Source organism: Psittacula echo (genome assembly GCF_963264785.1).
Source record: "Psittacula echo genome assembly, chromosome: 4".
NCBI lineage: Eukaryota > Metazoa > Chordata > Aves > Psittaciformes > Psittacidae > Psittacula > Psittacula echo.
Genome location: NC_137738.1, coordinates 44,530,675 through 44,558,070, shown reverse-complemented (window position 1 = coordinate 44,558,070; position 27,396 = coordinate 44,530,675). Strand labels below are relative to the sequence as shown.

The window sequence follows — 27,396 nt, the reverse complement described above, 5'->3', positions numbered from 1 at the left end:
TGTCCCCTGACTCCTTTTTTTCTCCACAAATTGAGCAACATGTTTGAAGTCTTAGCAGCAGGGAGGCACTTGTACAAGAGCAAGTACTATTGCTGGAGTGTCTGTGCACCAGTACCCTCATGTGAAGCTTAAACGTATAACGACTATAAGAAAAGTCCTTCAGTAAATTGTGAGAACACTTCAGAAGTGTTTTAAGATTTTATGATCAGCTGGAGTCATTCCAGAGATACCTGTGTTTTGCAGGCAAAGAAGAGGTTCTACAGTCCTTGAGAAAATTAAACACTTCCCCTTATGTGAAGCCCCAAACTTGGTGTAATCGCTCAGGTTGTAAAGTAAGCCAGGAGGTCACCTAGTCCAGCCCCTTTCCCAGATCATGCTCAGCACTGACCCAGGTTTCCTAGGACTTTGTCCACCTGAGTCCTGACTAATAGGTTGAAAGCCTCTTTGGCATGTTAATACTCTTCTACAGGTACGCATCCATCTCCTTCTGTTGTATTGTGGAACTGCTCAATCACATTGTCTCTTAAGGATCTCACTGGTGGTAATCGTGTTTGCTGAATCTGTGATTATACAACATAATACAATACAGTCATTATCTGTTATGTATCCCAATATCATATTCTGTCATGTACCCCAGTTTAGGTATCCCAATTTTGGCTTCTTTTAACAGCATGGACTACACATGCAGGTTTTTCAGTAATTCTTGTTACATCTAGCTGGAGTGTTGCTAAGTTTTTAAGAGGAGCCGCAGCACAGACCTACCGAAGGGAATGGTTAAGCTGCAGAGTCTGAGTTTGCTTCGGTATTAATTGGTGGTTTTGGACAATACTAGTCTCTGCAGATGCAGAGAAAGTATTTCTTCCTGTTATTCATTAGTTTAGTTCAATAACTATTTCATTCACACAGAATGAAGAGAAATCAATTCACTGAGAAACCAACTGGGAGTTGAAAAGTGGGAAAGCTGGTTTTCCTCCTCCTCACCTACGAATAACAATGAGGTGTGGGAGGATAATATCTACTACCTCTAAAATCTTGTGGGACATGGTGAAAAGAAACACCAGATCTTTTTTTACATACTACAGAAAACATTTCATGTGTTCAGTATGTCAGATTTAAATTCATAATGTTTTTTTAAGCTCTTCTTTACATGTGCAACACATTTAAATAAGTTAATTTATTTAGATAAAACTGTTAAAAAATTCTGCTTGGAGAAATTTTAGCATGTTCCAGCCTGTCACCAGTCATGATAATTATCAGAAATAAAATAAATGTGCCATTTTATTCACTATTTTCTAATGTAATAAAACATAAGTATAGTAAAAAAAGACATGATTTTATTTCTTTAGGGGAAATGTTTGCCATTCTGTGGCTTGGGTTTGGGCCTTACAAGCCTGCTTACGTTCCAGAATACTACCAAGTCCTTTTTTCTGCCTGTAGTTGACTAGTTGTGATGCATTCAGTGTGATGCTCACATAGCACCAATGCCTTAGGCCTTATTTCTCTGCAGTTTTCTTTAGCAGGGGCTTCATCCAAAAGTGGAAAGTCTTGCAGAATGTAGGAGTCTGCTTACTAAGTGTATCGGGCCACAAAATATTTACTTTTGTTTTTGTTTTGTCCAGCTACAGTAGCATTTCCTGTATTTTTTTCAAGCTGAATTTAAAGAGCTGGTTTGAGTTACAAAGAAGCAAATTGCTGTGGATTTGCCTGCTTTGCTCTTGGTTGCTCTTCCTGTACTATTATGCAACACTGAAGTTAACAGATGTACCCTTCTGCCTTCTTATGAAATAGCCACTGATAGGGAACATCTCAGTTGTGAATCTTACTCCTCTCTTCGATCTGAATGTTGTAAGGAAAATCTATTTTATAAGTGATTTACAAAAGATTCTAATTAAGAAGAATAAAGACATTAAAAACTGGGTAGTACACTGTATTGTTTTTAGAACAGAGCTAGATTTTATTAAATACAGCCAGCAATCAGTTGGTCTCTGCTTTATGATTTTCTGTTGGCTTAAAAAAAATTACAGCTTGATTTAAGTATTATTGTATACAATCAATTTATATTGCCAAGTTATGTAAAATGATACCGTTAAATGGACTGGTTTGTGACAGTTCCATGTAGACTCCCCTTTCTATGTGACATTTAGAAACATAAAAATAAAGAGACAGATAAGAAACAAAGATCATCTCTGTGATCTCTTACTAGTTTTATATTTGTACGAAAATTGGTAAAGATCTGCTAATGCCGAAGAGGAAGCCCCTATCTGAAGCTGGCTGTCTTTGCATCTCGCAGCAAAATAAATGCAAACTAAATAAAAAATATATAAATAGCAAAATAAATGCAAATGTCTAGCTGCTTTAAAGTGAAGGCAAACCCAGAATGCAGTATGTGAGATCCTTTCAGATCTGTTCTCTGATTTCTTGAGTAGTTGCTTAGAGAGGCAAGAGGCCCTCTAATACTCTTTCCATCTTCTGTCTGAAAACTTTGGAAGTAGGAACGGCAAAAGACAGAATAAGGGTAGGAAGATGTCCGTAGAGATACTATTATAATGCTGTAGTTATAGTGCCATGTGCAGATTGATTAATTTTTCTAAGCTAAAGACACAATATGGAAGGCATATGATGGTCTACCTTCTAGTATACAAGGTTGATAAAAGCTTGATTAGAATATGACCATTTCTGCTGTCGATTTTTTGCATTTACTTTTCAAATTGACTATGCATTGATGTACTGTCCTTATCCTGGCATTGACACAAATGTTTTAACTACAGACATGAAATTCCTGAAGTTACAATTTTACATTAATGATAGTACTGTTGTATTGAGATGATACATCATATTTTGCTTTTAAATGAAGTATATGCTTTAAACACACCCACAGCTGGATAAACCCTGCCTCTTTAAAAGAAATCTCTTCCTAGGGAAACAGAATGTGCTTTTACTTTACTTAGTGCATGTGTGCAGGTTAATGATTGAATGTCAAGCATTTTGAAATCAAAGCAGTATTTAATTTGTATTTTCCTCCAAAAGATTAGCTAATACAATTTCATAGGAAAGCATGTGTGGTATTTTAACTTGGAGTCAATGTTCATTTTCTAGGTTATTGTTTTGTTTCAGTGTTCTCCTCTCAAAAGAGGATGTTTTTGTACCCATATTAGATTTGCCATACTTGGTATAGGTTTTATTGCATTTTTTTAAATTTGTTTATTAACCAGTATTAGTGCATTTAAATGCTTTTAGTTTTCTAACTCAGATATTTTGGAAGCAGATACAAGCATTGCCTTCACTAAGTGAAATAAAATGTCATGGTCCTCATGAAAACAGTAACTGTGTTGTAGCTGCTACTACACTAAGTACTCGGTTCTTTGAAATGCAATATAATTTTGGTCATACTGTGGATGCCCATGTGCACCCTGAATACATTGAATCATAGAATCATAGAATAGTTAGGGTTGGAAAGGACCTTAAGATCATCTAGTTCCAACCCTTCTCCCATGGGCAGGGACACCTCACACTAAACCATGCCACACAAGGCCTCATCCAGCCTGGCCTTGAACACCGCCAGGGATGGAGCATTCACAACTTCCCTGGGCAACCCATTCCAGTGCCTCACCACCCTCACAGTAAAGAATTTCTTCCTTATATCCAATCTAAACTTCCCCTGTTTAAGTTTTAACCCGTTACCCCTTGTCCTGTCACTACAGTCCCTAATGAAGAGTCCATCCCCAGCATCCTTGTACATGTCCTGTGTTTACGAATTCTTTCGATTCTCCTCCGCCTCCCACCTGGAGGAGAGGGGAAGGAGAGGGGTGAGTGAACGGCTGCGTGGTTCTGAGTTACCAGCTGGGCTTAAACTACAACAATACATAAGGAGAACAATTTACAGGAGAACTACTTTCAGTAGAGTAAGTTGACACCACTCTGAGCATACATCCATGTGGATGCCATGAGAGATCATTGCTGAGCGGTTAAAATGAATGTCATCGGTTACATTTTCCAGGAAGGCATTACTCTTCCTAAGTTGGCATCAGGTCTAGTAACTAAGTGCAGTTAACCAATAGAAAATTTAGCAAATATAATTTGTATGGTCCATATAGACATGTCACAGTTGTCTGTTTTTCAAAAATTTTGAAGTACATTGAAGATGTTGGTGGAGCTACGATAGAGTGGACCTTTGCAGTCTACAGGCTAAGCACTCAGGCAATTTGTAATTCAGTGAGACACAATACATTACCTACTTTGACAGTCTTCATGGTTAAATAGTCTGACTCTTGTAATACCTAACTGTGTTTATAAATAGAAATGAAGGAGTCAAATGGTCAGGTCTCGACAGCAGCATAAGACAGAGCTTTGGCTATGCCCAGAGCTCACACGTGCTTCCTCACTTCAGTGGAGTGGGTAGAACAAGGTAAACTGATTGAGTCGAGTAGAACCTGAAAACACCTCTGTCCTGTGCCTTCCTTGAGGTTGCAGTAATACATGAAGAAATGTGATATATCTGAGCTCTGCAGTGAGACCTGAAAAATATATTGGTTTCCTGCCAAGAAAAACAATTATTTTAAAAGCAGAATGAAAGACGGCATCCACAAAGAGCTGCTGTCCAGCTTGCATGTTGTGTGGAGGAGGATGGGACAGTGAGAGGTAGTCCTGGCTTCTGGTTCATATTTCTGGCTCCAGATAAAGTATTTTAGCAGATAGTTTTGCCTGTGAAATCTAAGCAAAAGATTGGAACCTTGATGTAAGCCTCCAAAGACATCTGTGGGCTCTCCCCTATGCTAGCTCAATTTAACAGTGGAAATCCTACACTTTGGCATTGCCAGTAATACAGAGCAGCATCCAAGTGGGACTCATCTCAGCTCTGCATCCAGTACTGGGCCTTGCTCTCATGATAGGGGGGTGGAGGGGTCCAGATCCTGCTCAGGCTGTGTAACGTGAAATTTGTTAACAGGTTTCTGAGACAGGATTCCTGGCTGATACAAACCTAGAGGCTGAACATGACCTGGTCTCACTGTTAGTCAGAACTGAATGTCTCAGGACAGGCCTGCTGACAGAGCTGGTCACCAGCTCTGCTCTGGGACGCTGGTATGAGATTTCATGTTACATGGTTAGAGATAACCTGGACAGGCAAGGTCCTTATTCTGTTGCAGTGGCATCTGTACCTAGAGCCGCAGTGGATTACAGCCAGATCATAAGTAAGTGGGCATCGCCCAGATACCATCAACATTTATGAACAGTATCTGTGTAGCTAGCATTTTTGTGTTGAGAGGAACAGGGCAGAATACCGAAATGAATTTATTTGTTAAGTATTTTGGGAAAAGAGTATGTATTCTGCAAGTCAGAATTAGAGATACCTTACATAAAATCTGACGATGGTATCAGACATTTATTTTAACCAGTGCTCTTATACTCTGGGCTTATGTTTTAAATCTGTATATGATTTCATTGTGGCCAACTTACATAGTGGTAGGCTCATTTTCTTAAGAGGCTGGTCTGTCCATGTTATACACACACTGGCTCAAGTGTTAGCTAAAGAAACAGATATATTTGGATGTTCTGCATGAGGTAACAGTCCTCTGTTACTGTTGTCACTGTTCTGTCAGTAGTGGTGAAAGGAGTCTCCATTGCAAATGTCCTTGTAACAGCATTTTCGGCTGGTTTGGATCAGACTTCCCCAACTGTGGTTTGGTGAATTCTTAACATCCAGCTGGCCTGCAGTCCCGCGTAAACATTCTAGTGCGTGCACGAGCTTCTAGTTAAAATCATCTCAACTGAATGTGCAGAAAATTAACCTATCCTATGATGAACATATCCAAATAGTGTCTATCAGTTCACATTTACTTCATGCGTGCAAAGCAGGACACGCTTGGGTTGCTCCCAGGACTGCTGGGAGCTCTCTGCCTCCCCAGTCCTGGTAGCACAGTTGATTGTTATTGTGAACAGGGACTGGGACTGCCTGGGGAGTTCTTCCGTCGATCCCTGGGACTGCTCTGGCAGAACTAGGACTGCCTGGGGCGGGTTCCCGTAGCTATCAGTCAATTATCTCATCTCCACAGAAACTGGCTGGGGAGTTCCCGGGACTGCCCAGGGAGTTCCTGGGGTGACTCAGCACGCAGAGTATGTGCAGGGGCACAGCCCTTGTCCCCAGCCGCCTTACCAGTACAGCCACAGGGTTAGTTCAGAGTGCACGTGTGCGCACCCACCCGGTGCATGGAGGCAGTAGGGTTGGAGCACTAAGGTTTCATAGAATAACAGAACACCAGATTGGAAGTTACCTCAAGGATCATCTGGTCCAACCTTTCTAGGCAAGCATGACCTAGACTCGATGTCCTAGCACCCTGTCCAGCTGAATCTTAACAGTGTCCAGTGTTGGGGAATCCAGCACTTCCCTGGGGAGGGTATTCCAATGGCTGAATTATCTCATTGTGATCTTTTTTTTTTTTTTTGTCCAGTTGGAATCTTCTCAGGAATAACTTATACCCATTGCGCCTTTGTCTTTTCCATGTACCCTTGTCTTGTCTTTTCCATGTGACTCTGTGTAAAAAGGGAGTCTGTCTTCTTTGCAGCCACCCTTTAAATACTGGAACATGGTGATAAGGTCTCCCGAGCCTTCTTTTCTCTAGGCCAAACAAACCTGTTTCTTTCAGCCTTTCCTCATATGTCAGGTTTCCCAGTCCTTTAATCATCTTTGTGGCCCTTCTCTGGAGCCTCTCCAGCCTGTCCTCAGGTTTAGCAGAGGACAGTTGATACTTGGGCATCTCCTGATGTGATCTGCCCAGTAGGCTATGTCCCTTGATAGGCACAGATGCTTTTATTTTAGGAAGGGGTGGTTGGGCTGCCACATCTACAAGCTACTCTTGCAGAGTGCTTTTCCTGCCATGGAGAATCCAAAACAGCATGCTCACCATCAACAGTACTGGTCACCAGTACCACACTTAAGCAAAGGTCTCTTTTCAGGTGTCATCTGCTACTTTGTTAACTGCTACAACAGATTTTGTTTAACGCTCTTGTCTCTTGAGAAGAAAGGACAGCTTATTATTGAACTTGTGGAGTTTACTGATGAAATAAATATATTTACTGTTTGTCAGTCAGTGTGCAATGGCCTGACAGAAAGCATCTAAATCTGATGGGTTTGGAACCTGGTGTGATGCCACGTAGATGTCATAAAGTGGCTTCCCATAATATGTAAGGGGATGTAAATTTAAACTTCCTTACAGTTAATCTCTTTCTTGCTTTTGCAAGTGAAATGAAAAGTAGTGAGGAAATCAGAAATACAGTAAACAGAAATGTCTGAAAGATTAGTTTGGAAACTCAATAAATGGTTAAATGTTGGTTAGAGTAAGAAAAAGTGAGAGAAGTTTGAGCTTTGTCTGCCTTCATGAACACATAATGCAAGACAGGGCTCCATGCCATTTCTTTTTCAAGCATCTCTTTCCAAAGACAGTCTCCAGGTAGCAGACAGGACGATTGTGCTTGTTGCACCCAGTGCTCTGTCCTACAGGGATGCTGGGAAGCCAAGTGTGCGGCACACTGAAATTGCAGATCATTGAATTTATACAGGGCAAAAAAAGAGACAGAAAACTAAAAATATTTATTCAGTGCTAGTTTTGCTCAAAATCAAGATTTGCTGTAATGAACTAAGGTGTAACTTCACTAAGTGAAGATGTAAATGGCATAATAGACAAGTTCTCCAAAATTATCACATTTGAGACCGTGGTAACTGAAGTTGATTGGCACAAATAGATCAGCTAGTCAGAGTGACAGTATCTAACCATTAGAAAACTTAGACACAGTAAAACAAGTAAGGTCTGTGGCAACTATCATCAATATGAGCTATATAAGAGGAAAAGTCTTTGGATTTATGCTAATAGTAGGATGGCTGCATCTGGAGGGAATGAGAAGGCCTGTGCTATTTCTTTGAGAAAGCTGGGAGTGCTAGTAAGCAGTAGAAATAGCTATCATGTTTAGAGGGAGTGCAGATGTGTGTGTAGAACAGCCAGATATTATGCCTCGAGAATGTCTACGGATCAGGGCATTTGAGTTTGTCCCTCCGCTGCCTTGCTTTCCGACCTCAGACAGCTTGTTTCTTCCTGCCTTGCTTTCACCAACTACAGTCCGGAAACAAATCCTTAATTACCTTTTAGATTTATTCATGAGGAAGACAGCGAAAGCAGGGAAGTGTTACCATCTCGGGTTGAAATGCCACACACCTAGTGAATTCTCAATCCCCGTTGTATTATGTAATTTAAATGCAGTTAGCTTCTATCAGGGTTTTTCCCATATTTTCTTTAGAGATGTAAGATAATGAGAACTTTTTTTTTTCTTTCCCTCATGAACTGTAAGTGTAACACACAGTGCCTTGCTTGAAATGTTGTGTAAAGACTAGTCTTGTTTTGAGGACAGTACAACATGTTAGATCAGCTTTCATTGAACCACGTGCTTTATAATTGATGTACAAAATTATGCCCTCTCTTTTTTTCAAGCTTGAATAGCAGCATCCTTTGCAGTGGTCTAATTACAGAACATCCTTATCTTAGTAATTATGAGTATACTTTACCTGGCCCTCATAAATTATCCTCCAGCTGCTGCTGCAGTGAGCTGAAGAAGAAAAGTTGTTTTAAGCAAAAGCTAAAGATAAGCCTGATTGGAGACTTGAGCTATTTTTCACTGTGTGGATTTGCAGATGACTTGCTTTGTGTGGTTTTGGTAGGTTGGATGGCTGAAAAGATATGGGATAAAGGTCTCACTGTTTACTTCTCTTACCTTCCCTGTGGAGAGGGAGAATTGCCCAACTGAGACAATTATAGAATCATAGAATCAACTGAGTGAGAAAAGACCTTTAAGATCATCAAGTCCAACCGTTACCCCAGGACTGCCAAGATCACCACTAAACCATGTCACTGAGGGCCTCATCTACACAGTTTTTGAACACTTCCAGGGACAGTGATTCCACCACTGTTGTGGGCAGCCTGTTCCAATGCCTGACTACCCTTTCAGTGAAAATTTTTTTCCTAATAGCCAATTAAACCTCCCCTGGTGCAGCTTGAGGCCATTACCTCTTGTCCTGTCACTTGTTACTTGAGAGAAGAGACCAACCACCTCCTTGCTCCATCCTTCTTTCAGGTAGTTGTAGAGAGCAATAATATCACTTAATAGCCTGTCTTGCTGGACTGGTGTGAGGAGTCATTCATTACTGCTTTCACTGTGCTCGGGAAATGGAATAAAACCTTTTATTTTGTGCAGCCATGGTAGGACAGCGCTGAGGCTGCTGTGTGTCTCAGAAGATTGTAGTGCCTTCCTTCTTTGAATTTCCAGCTCTGTCACCATATTGCTGAGATACATCTGTCATGGCCTTTTCTAAATTCATCAGTTTAGAAAACAGCTGTTACCTTATTCATTGAAAAGGAAAGAAACAAAAAGCAAACCCAATCGCTCTGACTTTGAAAAACTTGTATATAGTTTTGTTTCCAATTGTGATGACAGACTTGCTTCCCTCTAGTGGTTTTCAGACTGTATTTCTAAACATGAAAAAGGTGCAATGCAGAAGTTTCTGAAGTTTGAAGAAAGCCATTTCTTGGAGAAAGTTCTGTACTTAATAAAATGTAATTTCTTTTGGAGTTAATTATCTTCCAAAGTGCTAGGGACTTTCCAGCACTGGAAACCCTATGCTAAAGCTCAGTTTAGCACAGACAGCTGCAGAACAAGTCTTACCTTCTTAGTTAGCTATCTCAAACATTGTCTAGAGAGCTGCCATTCGTGCCTGGTTGACTGCAAGGCCACTGCTGCATGGAGCGTACCAATCATGGTAAAATGTGTAAAATTAGCGTTTAAGCCAAATAATGACATAAACTTCTGTGTAGTGTATAATCCTAATAAGATTAAGCATCAGCAAAGAAAAACATAAAATATATAACCTAATAAAATCATAATCTATTCTGAATAAACTGTATTATACATGTTTGCTGAATGGATTATATAAGTTTAATGAAATTACACTGTCTTATAAGCAGGATACAGAAAGTGGCAGCTTTTCTATACACAATGCAAGAGAGTAAGGAAGAAGATGGGATTATTAGAAAATGAGTTTAGTCAAAACAATTCCAATCCAAAAGATAAAAATAGAATAATAATTTCTTAAATACTGCAACAATGAGCTTAGTGCTTCTTTGAGTGTATTAGCTGAGATCAGAGTAAGATATCCATTCATCTATAGCTCAAAAGTATCCCGAAAATACCTGTAGCTTTTAGAGGAAGAAGGAAGACTGGATTGACATGGTGTTGGAGACACAGCTAAAAAGAACATGAAAAAACATGAGAAAATTTAACACTTTCTCAGCATCTGGTCAAATTTTTGTCCATTTTACTTTATATATTCTGTGTTTGTCCGCTCCATCTCTTCATTTAATACGTGGTAGTGGATTCCACACTCTTAGCACTTCTGCGCCAGATGGCATGCACTCTGTTGTGCTGAGATCATGTTGGAAATACTATCCATGCAATACAGCTGAGATATGGTAGCACTTTAAAATGAATTTTTGAATTGTTGTCCATTACAGCAGTATTTTTGTTGGTATTTACCTGTGTTAAAAGAACCAAATATGCCCTTTTTTTGCCTTTAAGTATTACAACACTTCTGATAATTTTTCTAAATTTCAGCTTAGCTTGCTGTATTAGGGAATATTTGTTGTTATGGAAGTACTAAAAATATTAAGAAAACTAGATTTAGAACTATGTTAGCACAACCACATTACCTTTCTAAGAACTGTGCTGCACACTTTTGAAAGCCATTACCAGACAGTCAAGAATCATATTAAGACAGCACGTGTTGAGACTTAACCTCTCCATTAAGTGTAAAACAGTAGGGTTTGTCCTGGGTTAAGTGGAGGAAAGGTGGATAAAGAAAGGAAGAGGTACAAGCAGTATGGTTATATTATTTATCGGGAGGGTATTATTATTTCATGTGCTGAAAATTGTGAATTGTAATAGATGCTGAAAGGACTAGATGATCTCCAGAGGTCCCTTCCAACCCTAACAGTTCTGTGATTCTGTGGTATATAAAGGAGACCCTGAACTTAGATCATATGGTAAGGGATTAGGCATGTTTTATAAGCTGATTCATGTCATATGACTAAACCATGAAAATTAAGTTAAATTTCCTCATAAGGACTAGTCTTCATGTGCATGGTTAGAGGAGCCTTCTCCCCACTGAAGGATGTAAAGGAAGACATGAGTCATTGTTTTGGATGAGGGCAGTGCTAGATATTTATAAGATGGCCCATCTATTGCGCTTACTGCACTTTTAATGGCTCTTCTGATAGAAATGTCATGTTTTACTAGTGGAGTTTAAGTTCTAGTTTGTTTAAGTGAAAGGAGGAATAGGCTAAATACATATTTCAAGATTGCTAACCAACAAGCAGCTCAGTGAAATAGATGTCATTTCCATTAAGTGTTCCTTTGGCTTACTCTGTTTTCATTCCTTTGTCCCTTACTTTCCTACTGTATGTTCTGTACTTGGTTTCTCAGGCTACTAGCTTTTGATGGGCAGAGGCTGTGTTCCTTTTCTGTGTTGAAGTGGCCTATGATGTTGTTGAAACCTGCTTCAGCAAACAAAAATTAAAACAGCAATGGCACTGCAGCCTGTGTGGAAGAATATGTGATACAAGGTCTGACTGCATGCCCAACTAAACGTGTGTCAATGAACCTGCTGGGATGATACTGCTCTTTTACCTCTGGCCTTTAAAATACAAGTCTTCCCTATTCCTTGCAGAGAAGTAACAATTCTGTGTAGCAGGCTGTATTGTTTCATGGTGTTTGCACTTCAATTAATTGTAGATTTGGTGATTAGACATGTTACACCGGCTTGTACTTTAGTACTTAATGCTTCTTGCTTCTCTTTCCTTATGTCTCTCATTTGTCTGTAGACACAAATATTAATTTGCCTTTTCTTTATCTGAAGTCAGTAGCTTCTCTGAATTCAGTGGCTTCTCTGATACAGAGATTTAGCAGTTGATTACATGTTGTCCAGCTTCTGCTTGCTATTATAACTAAGATACAGTGAGGGGAGGAGAAGCAACAAGAATAAAGCAGTGTGCCTGTGAGTAATGCTGGAATGGACAAGAAGAATCAGTAGCTCCATGCGGTCAAGAACATTTTATAAACAGCTGCAGCCCATGGCTGAATTCTGTGAACACGGTGCATTTTCTGTCAAAAGTACCTTTTATTCTCCACTTAACCTTGGACTTGCTCTGTGTGTTGCAACTATAGATAACTGAGCTGTTGTCACAGGATGCAGGCTGCCCACACGTGCCTGCATACAGCCTGCTACACTGCACCCAAACCAAGCATGGTCCCAAAACAGGCCAATCAGTTGTGTTTACAGTGGGCAAAGAGGTAAAAATCTGACTTAAGTTGCGTCAGAGTTTCTTAAAATATTTAATTATGTTATATAATTAATATTCATCTTTATTGCTGAAGCATAGTACATTTCTATGTCAAATAATAATGTCTAGAGACTGGAGGAATGAAAGCTAAAGTGACACAAGGTGCAAGGAGTAGTAACAGATACTCTGAGGTTATAAATCATATTTCTGTTGTTTGAAAAGGAAAATTAGATCATGTTCTGTACATGGTAGACTGTAAAATCTGAAATACATGAGAAATTACAATTTTCAGCAGTTTGATTTTGGATGCTGGTGGAGCTCAGTTTTCATCTTCCTATGCAAAGCCATGGGTTATCTTAACCGTGAGTGTTGCTTTGATGAGTCAGATTATGTCTGCTCCTCACCTGTGGACTGGTGGCCTGTCCCCAGGCTGGTGCCCCAGTGCCCCTGGCTGCTCTGCTTCTGGCTGGGATGGGATGGGCCCTGGCTGACCCCTGCTGCTTTCCAGCCCCCTGGAGTCAGACAGGCCTCCCTGATACCCTGCTGCGAATTAGTCTTCCTAAGAGACTCCCATGTCTCCCGCTTAAGTGAAGTCTTACCTTTAAACAGTGGAAGTTTACCTGGTAAGTGAGGTACCTAATACATGTGCGCCTGCACACACACAGCCACGTGCAAGCACTTCGTGTGGGAACATGGCATTTTGGAATGTGTAGAAGTTACTTAATTTTCCATGTTCTTTGTTATTTCTTGTTAATTTCGTGAGTGTTACTTCCTTGTTCTATTCTGGCAGCGCTGTCTACTTGCCAGCCTACTCACATGCCTTATTTCATAGAGGGGTACTTGAAATAATTTGTGAGTGCTCTTAATCTTGAAAATGATCACTTGAGGACAGTCAATTCTTCATTTTCAAATGTTTTTAGAGGAAAAAATACCCCTGAATAATACTAGTGCTTGCACAGACTTTTCCAGTTCTGCCCTGAGCTTTGAGGAATACTTAAGATTAGGAGGGGAAGCTTGAAAGAGAAGGAGTCCACAAGCAGGTGAATCTTAGATTCAGTGAATTTAGTGGGAATTTTCTGCCTTGGTAAGAGTAGTGACAGAATTTCCTTTGACCTCAGTTGTGCAGAGATTTTGCGTGCATTGTGGAGCTCCATGGCATGGGGAGAAGGGAGTCTCCATGCCCTGAGGAAAGGTTTACAAGGAAATATATTTTCTCTCTGAAAATTAAATGAGGGGGAGTGCGGGAGGTCATTAGATGCTATCCTGCACCTTGTGGAAAAAGTGTTCTACTGAAGCAAGTTTTTATTTTCTTGTAGGAGACAGACATGTACAATTAGTTTGCCTTATTCTAATTGCTCATAAGGAGCAGTCTTTTCTGACATGTAATCTGAATAGGTCTCATCATTTGAGAAGGTTTCTGGGCTGTTTGGATTCGTCTTCTGTTCATAGCTGTTTTCTCCTGCTGCAACTTAAGAAGTATTTTTTCTGCTCAGAGTTTTGTGTTACAAAAGTACCTGTGTATGGCCATTTTCATTACTTGTCATTACATTATCACAGCTTATGGGTACTGTAGTATCAACTATAGTAGCAGCAGCCTCTCTAGGCTTCAATGGAGAAAATGGGGTCAGCAGTAAGTTAGTATTTCATACCTGTTTCAGTTATTTTCTTGGTTTTGCATACTCTATCACTGCTATATCTATAAGGAAGGTATGGCTGTTTTCTGTGAAATCTGTACTTGTCATCTTCTAAATCACTGTTTTCCCTCAGACCATAGTTAGAGGCAAAATTAGAAGGTATTTCCTCTGAAGTGCTGCTATTGCTTACATTTCCAAGGGGAAAACTGTTTTAAGTTAACTGTTTAACAGCTTGGGGATGTTTCACTTACAGATTCACCACCTGCAGATTTTCAAAAGAAGGTCCTTGTTTTAAAAACATGATCCTAATCTGAGGTTACACTGGGGCACTTTGGAGAATATTGTTTAGAGGGAGTTTCTACTCCCTTGCTGTGAATTTTTCGCGTCTGTTAGACAGCATTCACACTGAGAAGCATGGACTTCAGAAATTCATTTCGTACTATACACCACTAGTAGCTGCATGCTGCACTTTTCCTATGGCAGACCCACAAAGGATGTAAATCATTATACTGGCTCTTCAGTTTATGCTAGAGACTCATGCATCTCTGGAGGTCCTCAGTCTAATCCTAAATGCTGCTAGGTGTCAGAAGAATTTTCTTGCACTAGGAAGAAAAGGAAGTGTTAGAATGAATATATGTACATTATTTGCATGAATAAGCTGGAAATGTTCCCCCCTGAATACTGTATGATTTTTTTCAGTGGCTGTGAATGTTCTCAATAAATGTGTAATTTTCTCTTTCCTATATGGATTTTTATTTGCTAATCTGTTTGTAGAATACTTTACTTTATACCTAGTCTCTGAAATCTTTGGGTACTTTCTTTCCCTGTAGGAGTTTTCAGCTATTCCCGATGATATCATTATGTTTTCCCTTGAAGTGGTGTGTTCATAACAGGATAATGGGGAGACAAGCTGTTCGGTTTGTGATTGATTAGTGGATATACAATCTCAATTCCCTTAGAAAGTGGGTGTGTAATTGTTTGAATCTGTGTTTCTTTGGAGAGAGACCATTTCAGGGAATCATAGTTAGAGCTGCAAACAATCCATTAGTCACTTGTCCAAGCCCTGACAGCGTAATACTGTTCCCTGCAGTACATTATTGAGTGTTTTGTCCAATATCGGTTTGAGTGACTCAAGCCATGAGGCTTCCACCACTTCCTCTGAGAAACTATTTTATAGTCTGACAGAGCTCAGTGTTAGGAAATATTTCCTGGTACTCTGCCTAAACTTTTTAACACCCAGATTGATCTCATTACTGTTAGGTATACTTTTTTTCCAGTCCTGTCTTAAATATTTTCCTTCTTTGGCATTCACATTCTTGAGTGAATAGTAGATGGTATCGTATCTCCTCTCAAGTCAAGCAAATGCATGATTAGTTTTCCTGTTCCATCTCTCCAAATAGGCCATCTGTTTGGTGGAAAACAGGGCTGAGTATGGGACCATTTTTTCTACTAAGTGCTTATTTCAAACTCATATAAAAAAGTGCATTAGGAGTTCATATGATTATATAGCTCTAAGGAGAAACAACTTCCACATAAGAAGTTTTTCAGAAATTTTGTAGAAGATGATAAATTTTTCAGGCAGTCATTTGAAGCACTTTTTCTAATATCTTTTTCTAGCACAATATACAGCTCTAGCACTAATAGTCTGCCACATTTCATGGCTTCAGGGAATGTTTTATAATGTTGCTTCATCTATTTATCAAGCAAAGGATATGTAGCGACAGTCTAGAGAGGGGAGAGCAACAGCAGCAGAATTGCAAGCAGATCCAGGAGCCATTTGAATGTCTGTTGTTCACAGTTTTACAGCCAGAATTTACAAGAATTCGGGTCATATAAGGATTGTTGAGGAAGGCAATGTGATTTAATCCATCCAACCATTACACATCTCTGCATTTCTTTCTAGTAGCCAATATCTGTTTGATTTTTCCTTCTTTCCTGCCTGCCTTCCTTTTCTTCTGCCTCTCCCTTCCTCCCAATCAGTGTCGCCTAACCTAAGGTGGGGTTTTCTTTACATTACTTACTATAGTCTAAATTGTGCAAATGCGTGTGCACATAGTAAAATACATTTTGCAAAATCTGGCTTCATAAGAAGTCTGCTGCTTAGTCAGAGACCCCTACTCAGAGCAACACTTAGATATACAAATAAGGCTTTTAAACTAGTACTCCATGCTTGCGCTGAGAACCAAGTAGTATATATTTTAAGCATATGTTTATGGTTTTTGATGAATCACTGTGCAATTTGGGAACCGAGCCCGTGTTTTGTTAACTTTTCACCTGAGTTTACCTGATGTGTGTGGGTTTGTGACCTGGGCTTCCAGCTCAGGGAGTAAACAAGCTGCATGCACTTCCTCTGACCTGTACTAGAAAGGATGTGCTGGTCCTCAGGCAAGAGCATTCCTGAGCTAATGTACTGCAATTTTACTAAGCTAATTAAGGAAGGAAAATGCAGTGATCAAACCAAGATCAAGTCAAGTTGGCCCCAAATCAGTGGGTTCAGGTGCTTAAACTACCATCTTAATGTAACAGGTAATCTTAAAATACTGCACACAAATACGTAAGTGCAAAAAAAGGAAAAGGTAGGTAAATGCCAACCTTCCATCACAAAAAGAAAGCTTGAATAACTCCTGCAGCTTGCTCGTTCTGTCATTTGCTACCTGAGGTAAAGTAGCGACAGATTTGCAAAGTCAGGCCATGACTCAGGAAGTTTCAGGCACCTTCGTGGCCTGATGAAGGACATGAAGTGTTTGGGGCAGGCAGGGTCTCCAGGGAAGACCTCCTGGTGCGAGGGATAGAACCGCTGTCTTTTTAGTTTCCTTTCTTTTTACAGAGAGCATTCATCATTTTTTTCTGCCTCAGAGGTAAATGCTGTGGCTTTGGGGCTGAGTTGTGTGGAGTGAAGGAGGAAGGGACCACTGAAGTTCAATCCCCAGTGAGTGGGTGGCACATGTCTGGAATTCCCACCTCTGGAACTTCATTTATTCTCCCCATAAATAAGGAACAAGGTGTATGCAGGGCTTTCAGTCTAGAAGCACAACTGACTTTTATGTGAACAAACCCTACCCATATTTAAGGGACTGATGTTTATCCATTCCCATGTCAATTCCGTGGCAGATACTCTTTACACCTGCCTATGTTCAGTCTGCTCTCTGCCAAAGGACTGGTCTTTGTGCTCAAGAGTGTGTTCACCTTCCTTACAGGTTATCCAGGCAGTCTTCTTTGGGATATGCGTCTTGACGGACCTGTCCAGTCTTCTGACTAAAGGAAATGACAGTCAAGAACAAGAGAGGCAGCTGAAAAAGCTCATTTCCCTCCGTGACTGGATGATGGCTGTTCTAGCTTTCCCTGTTGGAGTGGTAAGTACGGTATTAATCTGACATGTCTTTACAAACTGAGTGAGTAGTGTTATTTACTGATTGTTTTCTGGCTGAAGGCTTTTCGACCTCTACGCAAAAGGCTATGCAGATAGAGAAAAATGGTAGAGGTGATTTTACTACTCTCTTGTTTTTCACAGGTGTAAGGGAGCACTGGTATTGATGAAATAATTTTTGGTTCATTAAAAAAAATGTACTTTGCAATAGGAACTTGGTTGTACAAGTAATTTCAAATGTAGCTTGTATCAGCAGCATCTTGAGTATGAATTTGACTTCTTCTGTACCATGTGTTCATCATTGGGAATAGTGTGCTAACTGGCATGTTTCATACCTTAATGACCTAGCAGAGTTTGGGCTGTAAGCCATTTGCCCATTCTCATGGGCAAGAAGGGAAGCAAAAGTCCAGGTTGCTCCTTCTTAATCCCATGGGCATTCAGTGCTGACTGGAGAAATGGAGTAGGATAAAAAAAGAGGTTTGTTGATAATATAAAAGATCACACAGAGGTATAGAAAATTTTACATGTCTGTTTCAAAAGGAGACTATTCTTTGGATCAGATCCTGCTCTACTGGGACACTGCACATTGCTTTCAATAGCAAAAAGTTCTGAGTGTCTTTACATGTCTCAGACCACACTCTGAAAGCTGCTGAAAATACAGAATTTTATGGGTTTTTACATGAAAGTGTGATCTGTGTCAGTCTAATTCTAAGTTTAGGTTACATTGGAAAAAGTGTGAACCTTTCATTAAAGTATTGCTTTTATTGTAATTCAGGATCAGCCTTCAGTTCCAGAAATTGTAGTTCAAAATAAATTCACTTGAAGAAATTTTTTTTTTTTTTCATTAAAAAAAAATCCTAGAAACCTGTGAGGTCTCTGAAGTTGAACTGTTTCACAAAAGCTAATCACTTACTGTCAATTAACAGCAGTTAACACATTGATCTACTATTTATAATTTGATATATTCAGAGATGCTTCATAAAAATGCAGTTTCACCATTTACGTGGGATTTCACAATACGTGAAGAAATGCAGAATGCTTTTGCAAAGTTAGAAAATGCAAAGCATATGTGAAGGTATTTCTTTCATAAAACCCCAGCTGCTAGCCTTCCCTAACTATACTGGCTGGCCTGCCTCTTTGGAGTTGCCGCAGTTCATGTTGTGGTAACAGACTGCAGTTCTCCAGCTGTGATAGAAGAACCTGGATCAACTGATAGTTTTTAAAATATCTGTGCGTAAACAGGCTTGCAAATAAGTATTTTATGGTTCCAGAGATTTGTATGTTACATTTGTATTTTAAGGAAGATTGGGAATTAAAAGTAGTTGTGATTGTGATTGGCAACAGACAGTTTTCCTACTGTGTTGATAGGAGAAGTGAAGAAGGAGAACAACGTCACATTATTATTAGTCTTTATTTAAAGATTTTGAGTGCTTTTTTCAATTTAGAAGTGTAAGCCTTCACATACATCAGAGCACATCCTCCTTGGCTCTTTCACGCCACTCAGGATTCAGGGATTCTCTCCTACCACTATTACAGCCCCATACTGTTGACTCTGTGCTCCTCCAGCCCTGCTGGAAGTGCTGAAGTGTTCCCAGCCTTGAAAATTTTCAAGATCTTGGAGAATTTTGGCTTCACTTTGTCTTGGCAGCTCTATGCATTTCTTTGAGGTGCTGTTTCTCTTGCTCCCAGTAAGCAAGGAATCCCATATAGCCATTACCTACACTAGATGTACTGTTGCAGCTTCTACACGTTAGCAGTTCCCAAGGCACATGTTGCATACCTGGAGCTACTTTCCTAAGGGTTTCGTACAGAAACATTTCTGCCTTAAACAAAAAACCCCCAAACAAACCAAAAAGTGGCCATACTTGTTGGACAGATGCTTTCAATTTCCAAAGGTAACCTTTCCAGTGGTGGTGAGAGGGAGCAATTGATTGCTATATATTACTTCACTTCTGACAAAGAAAGCCTGAAAAGGTTGTTTTCACAGTTTCTTCTTCTGGCTACTGGGCGGCAAACAACACCACGTCATAACTTAACACTGGTTTCAGCTCCTTCCTGAAAGCTGATCCTCTCCAGCAGCGCCCACTTCACCACAGCTGCCACTTGCCAGAGCCTTATCCAATTCATGGCCCAAAAGTAGCATGTCTAAGGCTGGCTTTATTCTCTAAAGAGCTATTTATGTGTAAGAAAATATCCAGTGAAATTTTTGTATTCTGGAGGTGCTTGTTAGAAGGAAGTTATTAAACACCAGAGTGTCTGCAGACAAAAAAAAGTTAAAGTTCCCTTATTTCCCATATTCTTTTAACAGCTTCCTCACTCCAAAGAAAAAAGAATGGAAGAAGTTCAAATGCAGACTTTCTTTCTGAGGCTCACTCACCTAGCTCTCCATGGAGCTTTTCAGTGGTTCCCAGTAGCAACACAAGGGAACCTTCACACCAAAAAAGTAGGCGGATGTGAATAAAATCCTTGTTGGGATTCTAATGTAACAGCAGTGGCCATGCTTAAGTGCTTGTCAGTTACCTTAACATCTAAATTATTTTTAGTGCTCAGTGTTTTACATAGGGCATGTTTAGGGAATAATGAAAATACATGGGGAACGTTTTAAAGCCCACTAGCTGTAGTTTTTCAGGAGCAAGTCAACACAATTTTTTCTGTATTTCCTGCTTACTGAAGCCCTTGTTCTGAAAAACAGATGAGAAAAGGGGTTTCCACACCCACGTCAAACAACGATGTGTGAAAAAAAAAAGGTAACAAAATAAAGTATTTCATTTTTAGTACTTCCTAAAAAAATACTACATATAAGCCACCTGGGAAGTCTGACCACCAACCTTTTCCCACCTTCTAAAGGAGGGTAAAGAACTAGCCCAAGTGCAAACAGTCTCCTTGGGTGGCTTTGCAACAAATCAAATCTTGCAAAATCTTTGCAGCAAATCACATCTCTTCAACATAATGTATCTTTAGGGTGCTCAGATAAAGCCAAATTGCCAACTTACCATGCTGTTTAGGAGCATAAAGAAATAAACATGAACCTCTTTGAAGGACATAATGACTACTGTTTACCTATTGTTGCTTTTTTTAATATGACTCTTAAGAGAATAAAATTAGAAATCAATAGAACGATTTTCTGTGCAGTAAAGCGTTATTCCACGAAAAGAATGTGGGCAACACTTCCTAGCCCTTTTCTTTTTTTGGATTATTATAAGGCCTGGAGTGCTGTTCAAATGCCTGAGAGATCAGGAATCATCCACTGAAGAAAAATGCTTGCACAGACATTTTAGAAATTCATTACCAGTTCTCATCTATACTGGGTCTGCACTTATTTCCCATTTATCAGTGTAAAGGAGATTCATACTGGGAATAATTACTGGGAATATTACTGCTAGAGAAATGTGAGACACTTAAAAGTCAGAGACTACACCAGTGGTTTAGACTGTGCCTACTTTTTTCTTTCTTTGACATAGATGATGAAGTTGCCAAGTTTCTGTGGTTAATTAGTGTTTTGTGTAAACTGTGTATGGTTTTAGCAATATGTTTCTTGTAATTTGTACCAAACAAGAGGAAGAAGAGATAAAACAGGCATTTTTAGTTGTTTAAGACTGTGTTTAATAGAAATGGGAAGAAGAAAGAAAATTGATATTGTTACATATTAGGAAAGGGATTGCTGCATAGAAAATCACAAACTCTACCGCTGGTATTTTATAGCATATAGCTCTAATAGCCTTGTTGGGATCTGAGTCTGAACAGGCTAGAATTATCTCATATTCTTTATATTATACTTTCATCTTTTTAAAAAGCCATGATACAAAAGAGAAAGCCAGGCATGTTTTCTTATCTCCCATTTCTTTGTACTGGTACAGTCAAAAGAAAAGTTGATCACTTCTCTTCTGTAGATCATCAATAATGCTGATGGAGGATCTCATTCCAAAGAAAAGATGCATAGGCATTTGCTGCAGTCTCCTATATTCCTCATTATTTGACCAGACTACAAAATACTTTTATAGAATTGTAGAATCGTAGAACGGTTTGGGTAGAAAGGGACCTTAAAGATAATCTGGCTCCAGTCCCGCCTGCCACAGGCAGGAACACCATCCACTAGACTAGGTTGCTCCAAGCCCCATCCAACCTGGCCTTGAACACTGCCAGCGATGGGGCAGCCACAACTTTTCTGGGCAAACTGTGCCAGGGCCTCACCACCTTCAAGAGTGAAGATTTTTTTCCTAATGTCTAATCTGAATCTCCCCTCTGGCAGTTTAAAAGCATATTTTCGAGTTCATTTTGTTCTGCTCAGGCAAGGCCTCCAAATAGGTGTACCTTCTGCTTTGTTATTACTAATGGATAGTAATGATCAGCCTTCCAGTATCTGAAGGGGGCCTGTAAAGGATGCTGGGAAGGGACTCTTCATTAGGGACTGTAGTGGTAGGACAAGGGGTAATGGGTTCAAACTTAAACAAGGGAAGTTTAGATTAGATATAAGGAAGGAATTCTTTACTGTGAGGGTGGTGAGGCACTGGAATGGGTTGCCCAAGGAAGTTGTGAATGCTCCATCCCTGGCGGTGTTCAAGGCCAGGTTGGACAGAGCCTTGAGTGACATGTTTTAGTGCGAGATGTCCCTGCCCATGGGAGAAGGGTTGGAACTTGATGATCTTAAGGTCCTTTCCAGCCCTAACTATTCTATGATTCTACAATATCTCACTTGAAAAGTGCTCCTGGACCATATCAGGGTATAGGGAAGGCCCTATACAGAAAGTTTCCAGAGCTATACAGAGAAAAGCCAGTATCAGGAAGAGAGAGGAAAGGGGTTATTTCCGTAACTGATTCAATGATGCCAAAATCGCTCTATTCTACATTTTGCACACATCTGTGGTGATGTGGTAGCTGGTGAACAGTGGTGCAATTGCCTCCTGAATTCTGTTCTCCAAGGGGAGTTGCCCTGATTTTCAGTTCCTACCCTTTGTGATTTCCTTCATTGGCCCTATTCAAATTCATTTGGAGTGATGCAATGCTAGCGTTAGATCCCACCTAAAGCCAGAACCGTGCCAATTGTGCCTACTGTGGTCTGCCTTTAATAACAGTTTGCTTCTATATGTTTTGCCTTCAACCCTCAAAGATGCTCACAAACAATATATTTATACTTGTGGTTAACCGTAAATGTCTTGGGAGCTAGCCAGAAAGCCTACCTTTAACTGTACATAGAAGAAATTTTGTCAAGGTCAGTGGGTTGTTTGGGTTTTTTGCCCTTTGTCATGAGGCCATTCAGGAAATAAATGAACTGAACTGTGCAGCCCAGCCAAAACCAAAAACACATAATGCAGGAAAATAAAGTTCCACTGGGTTCATTCTTTGTTTGCATAACATTTCTTGGTTGGGCTTATGTGAAACAGCAAACTAGGCAATTCTTTTCACTGGCCTTCCTCTGTTAGTTTCTTTTTGCTTCCATTTGTGGTGTTTCAATAAAGCCACTTGTTTTCCCTTTTGAATCACCAACCATTTCCCATCTTGTCCTTTAAAATTTTTCCCTTTACAGCACCACATGCTTTTCTCATATCCTCTGAAGCTTGAGAGACAGAGGACAAAACTTCAAGGAATATCTCCTTTAGTGGGAAAACGGGAGTCTTCAGCCTTTTTTTTTTTTTCCCTACTGCTGTATAGTTGTTTAACAATACTTTAGATGCCTGTGACAAGTGGGCTGCTCTGTATTTTCAAGCAGTTTCCAAGTTCTACTTGCAGATTTGAGGTTCCCTTTGGTCTGCAATGACCATAGATAGGATAAGTAGCAAGTGAGGGACTTGTCTGTTCTTTTGTATGTTGCTTAACCTTACGCTTAACTTAAGTAATCACTGTCTTTGGAAAGCTGGCAATCTTAGGAGGCTCCTGTGTTGGTGCCTATTTTCTTCCTTGAATTCCAGGCTCAAGTTTGTCTAAAGAGGAAGCAGAAGGGTGACATTTGTGCCATTTTGCCTTGGGAACAAATGAAAATACAAGTGTTTGGCTCCCTGAAATATGTCTGCTGCATAGGAACAGGCAGTTCAGCCTGGCGTTTGACGGTAGTACCATGACTGTCTCCACAATAGTGATGAATTATGCCACAAGGAAGGCAGCGTGAGCATAAGAGCTACAATTCTGACTAAGCCTTACAGAGGCAGTGTAAAGAAGCAGCTCAGTTCTATCATGGTCTTGTACTTCATGACCATGTATAGTCTTGGCAAAGCCCAGCCCAAATGCAAGTCTACCTGTACCAAATGTAAGTATAGTAGAGGTGATTTTAAAGTATCAGACCAACAGTTGCTCATTAATCAATCTAAACAAATTTGGAAGCAGCCAAGGTGGCTAAGCAGCAAGTCCTTGTTATAGTTCTTTTTATCCAAATAGTTCATTTTCATTGTTCGTTTTAGTTCATAGTGCAATAGTTAATCTTTATAGTTCATTTTATGCAAATGAACTAATTGAAAGGGAAGTTAAGGTGAAACATTCAGACACATGAAGGGATCTTCCCCAGGGTGTTGCGTTAGTCTCTTGTCGACTGTCCTCTGGGATAGGTTAGTTCTGTAACATCTTGGGTTTTGCGCACTTCCTTTACCTTATGTCTGCCTTGTGATAGTGCTTTGCTAAGCAGCATTTGCCGTCTGTAGCTCCAGATGGTTGCAACCAGCTAGGCTGATACCGTTCCATCCATTGGCTGACTTTGGTTAAGGGACAGATGGCATATCCCCTCTTTTCTTATCTTTACCTTCTTGGCGAAGTCTATTGTTTTATTCTGCTCCACACAAAAATCAAAGATCAAAACATGCCAGCTCTGTTGTATTCAGTGTGATAAGGTTCAACCTAATCCTGGGTGATTTTTCTTACTGTAAGACTTCCTTGGAAAAAAGCACTATCAGCCTTGCTCTTCGTGCGCCTGAGAATGTTTTTATGTCCTGGTTGGTCTTAGCAGGTTCTCAGAGACCCACTGTGATAATACATGACTTCTAGGAAGCCTATAGAGAAGAGGATACTTTGCTTCCATTTTCCCTGCTGTTCAGCTATTCATATCTTGGCACTTACGTGTCAGCAGGTGCGTAAAGAGCTGTGCTGTGCCAATGCCAAGACTGGCCCAGCAGTGAGACTTCTTGTGGGGTACTTCACACTCGCAATGTTTTTCAGGCTGTCCATCATAACTCATTTGTTTTTTTCTCCTGGCCTCTGTGCTCTAGTCAAATAGTCCAAGCTTATTCTGAGCGGGCACCAATAGGTATGACAGCAGATGGACAAGTGTGTTGGAAACCAAGAAACTATGTACAGTATGCACACTGAGGGAACAGCGTACTAGTTCAGGTTGTTCCCATGACTGGCTGGCCAAAGCCTGCGTGTCTGTGGTTAGAACAAGGTGCCACTGATAAACTGCAACCTCAGTTTCAACTTTCCAATCAGAAGCATATGAAACAACTCATGCCTACACTATCACACACAGGAGTAATTTGCTGACCTTGCTATGCTCACACCATATTTCTTGTGCTTTCTTTTACTGACCCCCCAAGTTAGCCATAAAATCATGGGTCACAACAGTTTGGGTGTAATTGAATACTTCCCTGCTGATCTCAGTGAAAGTCTTATATCTGTTGTGTCTCAATCTTTAATCTTGGACTTGTCGCTATTGTGTAAAATCCCCTGAAAATGGTCATTGAAAAGCTTCTGGCGCAGGTATTGGGTATTACTGCTCTAAATAATAAGCCTTTTATTACTAGAAAACTATGACTCAAACTCAAGGTGAGAAAGCAATTGTGTTTTAATTAGAAGATTGCTTACTTTGTTCTTTACCCAGCTAAGGCAAACTAAAACTGTTATTTCTGTAAATTTTTGGTGTTATATGTTGCCTTTGCTTTTCAGATATCAGGGTCTCTAAAGAATTTGTGGACACTTTGGCAAAAATTTAGCCTAGTGCAAACTTTATCTGGGTCGTCTGTCCTGTCCTCAGTCTAGAGGAAATAATGGTCTTTCTCTGGACTCCTGGTAAATAGTCTCTGACAAGAACCAAGCCGAATTTCATACTGACAAATGAGCAGGATACTAGACCTCTTTTCTGTGGATCCCAGTCCATGATTTATGTGCAGAGTAGTTAAAGGGTTAAAGATTTTCTTTTTAAGCAGTGCTGTTTTGATGTCTGACATGACAAAGTGCAAAGATGAGTTTATAGGCTTCTGTTCAGAGATTAATTTTTCATATTTATATGTTCTATGAATTCCAAGTGATATTCTACCTGATTTTCCATTTGTTTTTTGTCCTATTAGTGGTGAAGTATTATTTATGTGCCACATCTGCTAGTAAAGTATAGTACTCAGTTGTAATTTGGCCATAGGCTTGTAAGTCCAAAAATGAAATTTTTTCCAGGCTGAAAGACAAAAAAAAAAAAAGGAAAAAAGAAGAAGAAAAACTAAATCTCCAGTCAATGCAAAGAATAATCCAGATTCACACTGTTGATTAAAGCAGGATTTGGTCAAAGAACTATAATGTTTGTGTCTGTCCATAGATCATTCGCTAAATGCCCCATTTTGCTATCTAAAATTTTGTTAAAATGTTATTAAAATATATGCTAACTGTTCAGAAGCATGTATTTGAAAATGTCTTTGTCTTTCCTTGTTTTTTCTTCTTAGTTCGTTGTGACGATGTTTTGGAGCATCTATATCTATGACAGAGAACTGGTTTACCCAAAGCTGCTAGATAATTTTATACCAGCATGGCTAAATCATGGAATGGTGAGTAAACTAATACAAACACTTCCTTGCATTAACGAAAGTGTAGGACACTGATTTCCCAGTGCATGACTCTGCATACAGTTACAGCTAATCCCTTCAGAAGTGATTAAGGAACATTGTTTGCAAGCAATAACATCTTTTATTCCTTGACTCCTTGAGTCATATTTGAATCCCTGTTAGGAACAGGTGTATCCTACATCTCAGGCTATGGGGATCGGCTGATTTCTGTGATAAAGTACTTTTCTCAGAACAATGTCACCCTGGTCCTGAAGAAATTTAATCAAAAGAGACTCTTCCTCAAAACAGAAGTTCCTACTTTGACAAATCTTGTTCTAAAATGGCAGAAACACTTAATTGAATGGTTCTTTACCATTCTACCGAAGTGGCATTTGTATTGAAAACATTTTGGTTAAAATGCTTATTCAGAAAATCTCACTGTGGTTTTTGGACTTGATTGTTTTTAGAAGAAGAATTAAATAATTACTAATTTCTCAAGCACACCAAACTTGTATAGCAGAACCTGTATCTGAGTATTTTTAATAATGCGGTATTATGTGCATTAACACAAAGTTTCAAAATTGCTGAGTTGGTAATCATAAAAGTAGTTTCTTGAGAAGAAACCTGACCTTTTTATCCGTCTCTGGTATGGCAAGTCGAACATTCTTCCAATCAACTATATGTTTAAATATTAAGGGAAGGAAGGCCACACTTTGCCATCAAGCACTTACTGTTGTTTATGTAGGATTTGGAGCTGAAAAGCATCATGTTTGCTTCTGTAGTTGCATATGCGAAGAATGTTTCATTATTACTTTGTTTTCCACATCAAGGCATGGTGAACCATTTGGCGCTGCTGTGCATCGTGACAGCAGAGCTTGTCTTTCAGGGTGTGAGTACTGTATCACCACAGCAGGTCAGGATTTGTCCGCTGGTGCTGGGCTTGATAAATTGGTCCTTTGTGGGCTGAGGCAGATGGCATTACTATTTGTTTATTCCCTAAACTGTGTGTTAAAGCAGCAGTATGAGAGTTACTACTGACAAGAGGAGCATCAGCTTCTGCTAGGTATTGTACTGGTTTACGATATTTTGAAAGGAGCAGCATGATATTATGTGTGTGTAGAGCTGAGGAAAAGGCCTGACGACTGCTGCTGCGTTTGTTCAGACTGTCCTCCCTTGAGTTTTGAGGTTACAAACTGAACACTTGCAAACACTGCCAAGCCATGCATACATTGATTTTTACCCCATACCACATCAGTGCCAGCTCTGATGACATTTCTTCAGGTGACATTCCACAT

At 39.8% G+C, this 27,396-nt stretch overlaps 1 protein-coding gene across 3 annotated transcripts in view; it reads left to right on the top strand.

The window, feature by feature from the left end:
• The window catches only part of AIG1 (androgen induced 1), a gene marked incomplete at its 5' end in the record, with an annotated part of 132,974 nt that overhangs the window by 22,579 nt on the left and 82,999 nt on the right, over window positions 1-27,396 (top strand). For 2 of the 3 annotated variants that reach the window (XM_080616610.1, XM_080616611.1), the window contains 2 exons: window positions 17,206-17,361; window positions 26,003-26,104. In XM_080616610.1, coding sequence (XP_080472736.1) covers window positions 17,206-17,361; window positions 26,003-26,104 — 258 coding nt within the window. Of the gene's footprint in view, window positions 1-17,205; window positions 17,362-24,306; window positions 24,379-26,002; window positions 26,105-27,396 lie in introns of those variants that run through there. The other variant, XM_080616612.1, reaches the window with a different exon arrangement.